The sequence below is a fragment of a genome, unplaced genomic scaffold (assembly GCF_019419815.1).
Source record: "Pyrus x bretschneideri cultivar Hongxiangsu unplaced genomic scaffold, Pyrus_bretschneideri_v1 Contig11, whole genome shotgun sequence".
Lineage (NCBI taxonomy): Eukaryota > Viridiplantae > Streptophyta > Magnoliopsida > Rosales > Rosaceae > Pyrus > Pyrus x bretschneideri.
Genome location: NW_025999402.1, coordinates 3460438 through 3470344, shown reverse-complemented (window position 1 = coordinate 3470344; position 9907 = coordinate 3460438). Strand labels below are relative to the sequence as shown.

General features: G+C 36.4%; 1 protein-coding gene across 1 annotated transcript; it reads left to right on the top strand.

The window, feature by feature from the left end:
• The first annotated feature begins 4166 nt into the window (after positions 1-4166).
• On the top strand, positions 4167-6669 carry LOC103966319 (omega-3 fatty acid desaturase, chloroplastic). Its single transcript, XM_009379473.3, is given in 9 exon segments — positions 4167-4747; positions 4935-5024; positions 5138-5204; positions 5308-5400; positions 5494-5679; positions 5763-5843; positions 5997-6032; positions 6034-6135; positions 6252-6669. Coding segments are annotated over 9 exon segments (1362 nt in total). The 5' UTR covers positions 4167-4226; the 3' UTR covers positions 6438-6669.
• The last annotated feature ends 3238 nt before the right edge of the window (positions 6670-9907 follow it).

Genomic DNA, 9907 nt, shown 5'->3' with positions numbered 1-9907 from the left:
CCAGGGTTCATTCGGACTGACACGTGCCTTGTATTAGAAGCATGCAGATCTGTAGGATCTTCTTCTTCATGCCGCAGAGATTTTTTTGTGACTGGAACATGTGGTGTTATACCACGTGTTACTGTATCAATAGTGAAATATGTGTGTTAACAAGTTAATAACTTAACAAACATAATTTCCTCATACTTATATAAAAACACATGGTATACTACTTACGTTCCCATCATATTAAAAATTTTCTCTGTTGGCTGAGACCAAATAGGGTTTTGGCCAATGCATGAGTGAAAATAAAAGTTCATGATTTTGTGTTTCTTTAGTTTAAGTTGATTATAGAAATGTACTTCTCTTTTTACATTTAAGTTCGGATTTTTCAGTGTCGCTATAATTAATATTAATTTAGTATAATAAAAGGAAGATGATCAGTCAAAGAAAAAAAGGCAGACTTATGAATTTAATAGTTTATTGGGCCGGTTAGGTGAGATTTTATTGATGTCGCCTGAACGCTGAGTGGTTGGAAAATTTTCTTTTTAAATAGACTGTTTAGCTAAAGTGGTTCCTGAGATTTACATTACGCATCACTTTGGTCCTTGAAATTGAAAATCAATAAAAATGTTCTCTGAGATTGTCCACCATCCATTATTTTGGTCATTCCGTTAAAAACTCCATTAAGTGTTCCAGAGCTCTTGGCCGAAAGTTTGGGCAATTTTCAAAGCTTCATAACTCAATCATTTCTTAACCAAATGCGACCCATAATATATCAAACTGAAGATAGGAAGGTGTTGAACAAGATTATAGCTATTTGGAAGCCCAATGGTTGCCGGTGATGGCCGAAAAATATCCTAAAAAGAGACTGGTCAGCGGGAAAAACTGGAAAACTCTCCGAAAACTGTGTAAACCTTAAACGTTCATAACTTCTTCAATACTTAACGAAATCAAGTGATTCAAAAATGAAAATCATACTTCTCAACAAGACAAAGAGAATGGTACCTTTTTAGACTACTTACTCACCGTGGTTTTGCCAAAAACAGCTTGAAAGTGGTTGTCTTAGTCTCAAGTTAGCCAATTTCAAGCCGTTTTCCATCCAAACCACGGCTAATTAGCCATCGATAAAGGCACCATTCTTTTCGACTCGTCGAGAAGTATGATTTTCGTTTTTAAATCACTTGATTTCATTGAGTGTTGAAGAAGTTGTGAACGTTTAAAGTTTACCAGTTTCCGACGAGTTTTCCAGTTTTCCCGCGAACCAGTCACCTTTCAAAATATTTTCCGGCCATCTCTGGCAACCATTGGGCCAAATTGGTATGATCGTGTTCTACACTTTTCTATCTTTATTTTGATATATTATGGGTCGAATTTGGTTAAGAAACGATTTAGTTACAAAGCTTTGAAAAATTGTCCAAACTTCCGACTAAGAGATCCGGGACACTTAACGGAGTTTTTAACAAAATAATCAAAATAATGGATAGTGGACAATCTTAGGGACCATTTCTATTGATTTTCAATCGTAGAGATCAAAATGATGTGTTATGCAAATCTTAGAGACTATTTTAGCTAAAAAGTCTTTCAAATATTCCTCAAATTGCATAATTACATGTGGTGTACATCCTCGTATTCCGTACACATTGAAAAGATCTCCACTAGTTAGGCCGAAACGTAAGGCAATAGGCACAATAAACGGAGCGTTATTTGTACTATAAAACATAACTTAGGATAAATGTTAAAAAATTATCATTGGCATTCTAAAATTTTCTTTTCGCATTCTACACTTTTTTATATTTATAAAGAAAAATATAACAGCCTCCCAATTTTATTTGTATTATGTGGAATACGTGAATGTCAAAGATGAGTGATGGTTTGAAATGATATGAATATTCTTTTATGACCAAAGAAAATTCAAACTCAAAACCTTTTTTAATTTTTCAATAAAAAGATTGAAAGTCGAGCCACAAAAGATGATATTTTAGGCTTAAGTGTCAAAATGTTTACTATGTTTTACTCTATCAATCAATTTGATCTTCATATTTATCCTTGTTAATCAATTTTAGACTGACATTAAAATTAAGACAAAAAATGTAATTCCATTGTAAACTTATTACATGCATGCGAAATCACATGATCAATGACAACGGCTCAAAATATTTTCATGTAGGATAATCTTGTGGACATCTATTTGGAGTGCAAATCAACTACACAATAATTTTTTAGGATTACAATTCTCCTGGAAAATAAACAAAGGATTAGAAAGATTACTGAAGAGGGAGTAGACGGGTTTCATGGCATTACATTTTTGTCTTTTCACATACAAGACACATGTCAATTTGAACAGTTCTTTTGTCTAGAATTGACTGACGAAGGCAAACGCGGTGATCAATTTGGTCAAATTGAAACTAAGGGGGCCAAATTAACCAAATTTATGAAACACAGAGACCTGTTTTGATATTTAAGCTTTTTTTATTTTATTTTTAAACATTTTGGATAGAAAGATTGAGACAATTACCAAATTTTGTGATAAGTGTCAACTTGAAGAAATTTTTCAATGTGTTAAAAACACGATCCAATACATCAATTATCATAATACAATTAATTGAATATTTTTATTCTTCAAATTTCCAACCAATGTATTATAACATTTAATTTACCAAACTGTAATTTTGGCACACTAAAAAATTTGTTGTCAACTTGTAGAAGCAAAGTGAGTCACAAAATTACTTGGACGGCGGCATTGGAGAATTAATAATTAACTGCATGACGATAACACGAAGAATGATCATGGCCTGCTTTTCATGCAGTCTACCTTTCTTTCTTATCTACAGGCTTTTACTTGTCAACCTTCCAATGATGATTAACGAAAACATAAATTATATCATGTGTCATGAGTTTACAAAAATAAAAAATAAAAAATAAATAAATAAATCATGTGTGGCATGATATCGTGATCCCACCAATAAAATTCCCTCCTTAGGTCAAACCAACAAAACCACTACCATCAAAGTTGAGCAAAATTCTTAGTTTCGTAAACAAAAAATCATGTATTTGTCCTACTTTTCTAATAAAAATAAAACTCTCATGTTTTGATGGGCGTACTTCTATTAAAAAGATAGTATAAATATGATATAAAAATTAAAGAAAATTAATGAAAAAAGCTTAAAAATTTTGAGTTTTAACGATAAGGACAAAATAAATTGTAAAGTGAATAGCACCATGTTTGATTTTTTTAGTGTAAAAATATGATTTTTCGTTAAAGTAAACAATACTACGAGTTTTTCATTAAAACTCCCTAAAAATTATAGTAACAATAATATTACTCCAATATATCATTCCATTGTTGATCATAAGTCACATGACAATACGTGCAATAAATAAATTTGAACACCATTAAAATCATAATTGTATTTTCCATTGCAAGGTGCATGTCCTATAGCTACATGTCTATAATGATCGCTACATGATATTCGCTGTAATTCTAGCTTGAATCGATACTTTCGCTATTGTTAATAATTACACTTTAAATTAAAACTCTCAAGTGTGACTTTTTGTTTAGTTTTTTCTCTTTCAATAAAAATATGTCCTTAAAAATAATAATAAAATGTCTAAATATTTTTTTAATAAAAAACATGTTTTGCGAGGGACACGTATAAAACATTTTTTTATTAGTTCTTCCATAATCTAAATATGAAAAAAATTTGGCGTGTTGGACACGCGTAAAACAGAGTGGAAGTCTCCCCAAAACAAACAGAAAAAGTAGAAGCCCACTGACCAAGTTGCCATGGCGGAAGCTTCAGACTTTCTCAGTATCTTCGGTCCTATATTTAACCCACTCGTATGCCCTATCTTCCTCCTCATCACAAGGGATCGGAAACATTCAATGTTCAAACTTTGAGAGAGAGAGAGAGAGAGAGAAAGAGAAACAAAAACTATAAAATAATACAGATTTCTTTTAGCTTTTTAACCCAGAAACCCAACAAGAAGGAAACAGTGCCTAAAACTCTGAGACAATATAGATTGTATTTGTGTGGTTGTTGTTTAAGGAAAAGAAATCAAAGACCAATCTGTTATCCTATATATATTTCTCAATTTTGAAATCCAAATTTTTTTGCATTAGAACTTTCTTCTTTTGGTTTTTGCTCCAGCTTCAAATTCTCTCTCCTCGCTTTCTCTCTCTAGCCTGAGGGCGACCCGGAACTAAAGCCCTGGTGCTGGTGTTTCTGCTTCCATCTGGGTCTCCAATGGCGAGTCGGGTCCTCTCAGAATGCGGACTAAAACCTCTCCCCCAAGTTCGGCGCGGACCCGGAACCGCAATTTGCTGTAGCCACCGGTCAAAAGTTCGAATTTTTTGGTCCAACCAGAGCTCGACGGATCTGAGATTGGATTCGACCAAAATCCCAGGTGGGCTGTTCAGAGAGAGAAGATGGGGACTAAACGTGAGCGCTCCGTTGAGAATTGCCTCATTTGAAGAGGAGGAGGAGACGGTTAACGGCGTTAATGGTGGAGGAGATGGAGAAGAGGAGGTGGGATTTGATCCGGGTGCGCCGCCGCCGTTTAAATTGGCTGACGTTAAAGCTGCCATTCCGAAGCATTGTTGGGTTAAGGACCCCTGGAGGTCAATGAGCTATGTGGTGAGGGATGTGGCGGTGGTTTTTGGGTTAGCTGCGGCGGCGGTTTATGTAAACAAGTGGTTTGTTTGGCCTCTGTATTGGGCTGCTCAGGGGACAATGTTTTGGGCTCTATTTGTCCTTGGCCATGATTGGTAAATACTAATGATTCCCTATGTTCCCTTCTTATATATTTGTGTGTTTCTTATACCAGCGATATTCTACTTTAGACTAATCTAGACTTACTCTAAACTCCGGGGAGAGAATTTGAACTCGTTTGCATGCTATATGTCAATTTGTGTTTTCTGGTGTGAATTGTTTGTCTGGTTTGTGATTGTGCAGTGGCCATGGAAGCTTTTCGAATAATCCGAAGCTAAACAGTGTGGTGGGGCATCTCTTGCATTCATCAATTCTTGTACCCTATCATGGATGGTATGTTCTTGATGATAGATTAGTACAATATAATGCATTTTGATTTGAGTATTGGTTTTCGTATGTAATCGAACATTCAGAAGTATGGTTAAAATGGTGATTGAACTTTGCAGGAGAATTAGCCATAGGACTCATCATCAGAACCATGGCCATGTTGAGAACGACGAGTCGTGGCACCCAGTTAGTCGTTTTTTCCTTCCTCTGTATCACTTATGTGTTCTTCATTCTCTTGACGCGTCCGGATTTTTCTGATCTTTGAGGGTGATAAATTGTATGCTTGCAGTTGTCTGAGAAAATCTACAAGAACTTGGATAACATGACACGAATTTTGCGCTTCACCGTGCCTTTTCCCATGCTTGCATACCCTTTCTACCTTGTAAGTTTGTAGTTCCTTGATTGATTGATGATTGTAACTGCATAATGCATGAACCTATGAAACCAATTACTTATTGTGATTTGTCTCCTATAGTGGAATAGAAGTCCGGGAAAGACTGGTTCCCACTTTCACCCGGACAGCGATCTGTTTGTCAAGAATGAGAGAAAGGATGTGATCACTTCCAGTTTATGTTGGACAACAATGGCCGCACTACTTGTGGGATTGTCCTTTGTAATGGGTCCTGTTCAAGTTCTTAAGCTCTACGGCATTCCCTACTGGGTAAATTTTGCATCTTTAATTTTCCTATAGGTTTGCATCTAAATCGAACAAGAATCCACATTTGACTCTGCTTTCATTGTTAGGTTTTTGTCATGTGGCTGGATTTGGTAACGTACTTGCATCACCATGGTCATGAAGACAAACTACCCTGGTATCGAGGAAAGGTGGGTGGATTTCGAATCAAGTTAGGCATTATTTCCTTATGAAGCCACGACAAAGAGAATTCCATGGATATCATCATCTTATCATGTCTCGTTTAAGTTTGTGGCTGAAGTTCTTGCAAAATCTTGTAACTTTCTTCCTCAAAACTTTGACAGGAATGGAGTTATCTGAGAGGAGGGCTTACGACACTAGGATCGTGACTATGGATTGATCAATAACATCCACCACGACATTGGAACCCATGTGGTTCATCATCTTTTTCCTCAGATCCCCCACTACCATTTAGTTGAAGCAGTAAGTACCAACTTAATACCTATAGAAGGCTTGTTTGGGAATACTTCTAAACCATTTTCAGATAACCAATAGCGCTCATGAGTCGTGACGATGTTTTAATGTTCTTCAACTTGCAGACCGAGGCAGCAAAGCCAGTATTCGGGAAATACTACAGAGAGCCAAAGAAATCAGGACCCCTACCATTTCACTTGCTCGGAAGTTTTATAAGAAGCTTGAAAAAAGACCACTATGTGAGTGACACTGGCAATGTTGTGTACTACCAAACCGACCCTAACCTTGGTGGCTTTCCTGCATCGAATTAAAGCTTCGCTTCTTAGTTTCTTGGACCACAAGAAAACTTTTCAATCTCTCTGCATCGGCGTCTGCGTTTTCAACTGGTTCTTGACACAACAAAAAAATGTATTTATTCTTTATGGAGAGAGAAAAGAGCTCTCTTTCTGCAAATTGTGAGAAAATAAAAGGAAATTATGACCACTTTATTTATGGTTATCAAATTGAATAAATCAAATAGTATAATAAATAAGATTAAACAGATGTGTGTAGAGTTTTCTTGTTTTTTATGGTTCATATTCCAGATTAGGTTCACTCTTGTAATAATCAGATGAACTGAGTTGTAGACATGAAAGCAAAGAACTCAACAGGAACCCTTTCAAATCAGACAAAAAAAGAAGAGAGGTAAGAGCAACTTCAACGTGGGCTGGTGCTCGGGGGACGGGGGACGAAATAGGGCCAGATAGCCCGGCCTTGAAGCTCCAGCGTAGGCAGCCCGAGGGAGAGTGAAGGCCCGAGCTCCGGGCCCGTGAGGAATTGCCAGCCTGAGTGGATGTGACGCCAGGGCTGATGTCATCCTGGCGTCAGCCCAATTTTATATTTTTTTTAAGACCAAAAATGGCCAGAGCTCATCGGAAAACCCCCTGAAAGTGACGGCCTGAGTTGAAGTTCTTTGTTTTCGTCGATTTCAAAGTGGACTCAAGCATGCAAGCTCAAACTCGTGGTCTAGGGGTCGTGCGAAATCGTCATATGCCTTCAACTCAACCAAACCAACGGGATTTGGCTGGGTTTGGCTTAGGAATCCTACAAACTTTGATGGGAAAACAGAGTAGGGAAATTTGTCCTTCAAATGCACTAAAAAGTGCATGCATGCTAAGAATATTTACCAAAAACTCGAGGGAAAGTTTGAGAGTGAGAAATCTAGGCTTACCACGGTTGAAGGAGTGAAAGTTTCGCCAACATTCGTCTAGCTACACAACTGAGTTTTTGTTTTCCAATGGGTTTTCCCACGGTCAAGGGTTAAGAGTGAGACCCTTAGAAAATTTTGGGGAGTTTTGGCGGCGTTTGGAGATGATGTGGTGGTTATTTGGCTTGCACCGAGGGGAAGATAGTGAGGAGAGCTACGGGAGAGAAAGCTGAGTGAAGAGAGAGAAAGAGAGAGAGAGAGAGAGAGTTTAATGGGTAGAGAGAGAAAGGGAGAGATGTGAGGGAGAACGATGGGATGTGGTCTATGTGTAAAAGAGAGAGAGAGAGTCGGTTGAGCGAGGGGAGAAGAAAGAGTGATGATGTCTGATGGAATTGATGTCACAAGAGTGTGGGTTTTAAAACCCATTAAAATATATGTTTAATGCAACTTGCACATTAAAGCCAACACAATTATTTTGTATTATTTTATAAATTAAAAAAATATTAATATTTTATTGCATATTGCCAGAGTTATTGAAATGTAACGGTAGAAATACAAAAGGCAATTATTGTTCATTAAAGGCAATTACTATTTATTAGGTAGATAGTATAGTGTATTGCCTAGGAGGAGAGGGTTTCTACGCTGGAATTGCTCTAAGAGAGAAAAATAATGTATAGTTATCATTTTTTGAGATAAATCGTAGGTGAAAGTAACAATCATTTGCTTCTGATTCAAATGAGTGGATTCAGTGGGGCATGATCATTCTTGTGTTAATGGACCACGTAGTTTTTTCATTATGAAAACAAATTTTGCCCGTCACTACCTTTCTTGGTAGGTTTAAATCATTCTCCATATATTTAGTTAAAACGACTAAACGAAAATTGTTGGTAAACAGCAGGGGCAGAGTCAGATTTTAGCTCCAAAAGGTTCCAAAAGTCTCACTCTAAAGCAATCTTCTTATTGAAAAAAAATAAGGATTTTACGTTTTCCAAGCTACCAACCATCTTCATTTGAGTTTGGCATGACATTGTTGTTATCTTCTTTCTCAACTCAATCCCATTGCTAGTATCACGACTCATATTCAAAATAAAAGTCTTTTTAAGCGGAAGAAGGAACGGAGGTAGAGAGGGATAAAAAATAAGAAAAAAGAGAAAGCAAAAATAACAGTATCAAAAGACTTCAAGGAATAAAATAAAAGGATAAGCAAAAATAAAAATAAAAACCAACTCTATCCCCTACTTCCACTCTCTCCCTCTTCTCATCACCTAAGTCTCTCAAATTCCCACTTAAGCTAGTTAACTATATAATAGCCACAAGTCTTAAATTGAACCCAGTGAAAGAACTAAGGAAAAGACTTTGATTGGGGATCTAATACCATGAAAATTCTTTGAAAAAAAAAATAACTCGAGTTTTTTTCTATGTGAAGAAAATATCACGATATGCCTGAGACTATTTTGGTTCCTACATAGCTCCGCCCATGGCCAAAAGACCAACAAAAATTAAAAGAAAGTATCACAACATCTACAGATTTCAGACGCACAAAAAATGGGGACTAGGAGGCAGGAGACAAATCAAATCGTAACCGTGGGCAAATGCCCGAGTCATTGTCTCAAACAACGTCGGATTCTTGTACGCATCCAAGTCTTCGTCGCTTTTGTCGATATCGACACCCTTTATCGACCAAGGTGTGACTAATCTCAACCACATCTTATACCTCTCTAGTCATGACTCTAGAGCCTATAATTTAATTGATTTTCTAATTTACACGGCACTATGAACCTATTCTTTTGCTTGCAAGGATATATATTGGAAAGTGACATGAAAGTGAGTTTGTTCATTATCGTTGTTCATTATTATAGTAACAATAACTTTTAAAGATTATATTTTTAAAATGTTAGTAAAATAATAAGGATCAAATTGTTACATTGCCACAGTTCGCAGGTGTGCGAATTATAATTAGAGTGGTTATGTGAAGTCCCAAATTTTGTCTTTGGACACCCAATTTATTTTCTCACTTTTTTTGGGACAAATAAAATATAATTTATTAAACTTTCAAGAATACTCTTCTTTAATTTTTTGTGAATTTATTTTTCTACGGACAACTTTCTTTTTATTTTCTTTGGACACCCATTTTATTTGTATTAATTTAAAACACTTGTTATGGATTGGTTGGAGACAAGGATGTTTATATCAAACTGAAATTTTACAACTGGGCTTAGCATTTGGATTTCACTCTGTCTCTTAATTATCTATTATATGAAAACCAATAGATTAAAAAAGAAACAAAAGATAGGAAACAAAAAGTGGGGCAATGGTAGAAGATCCAGATGATGAATAGGCAATCGGCTTTGGCGATGGGGTTCGTAATGGAGGCGGTGATGGTGTTTTCTGTGTCGGCTGTAAAAAAATGGGTGGTTTTGGTTGTAGAAAAGGCTTTGTTTAGATGAAGGGAGGGTTTGTAGAATTATCAGAGAAACGGGTCATACGGCCCACTTCTAACAACACCGATATTGTCCCCAACTTGGTAATTACCACCTGCATAATTCGTCAGGTGTGGGGTTTTATCACAAAAGGCCTCGGTATTAGTTGGAATGA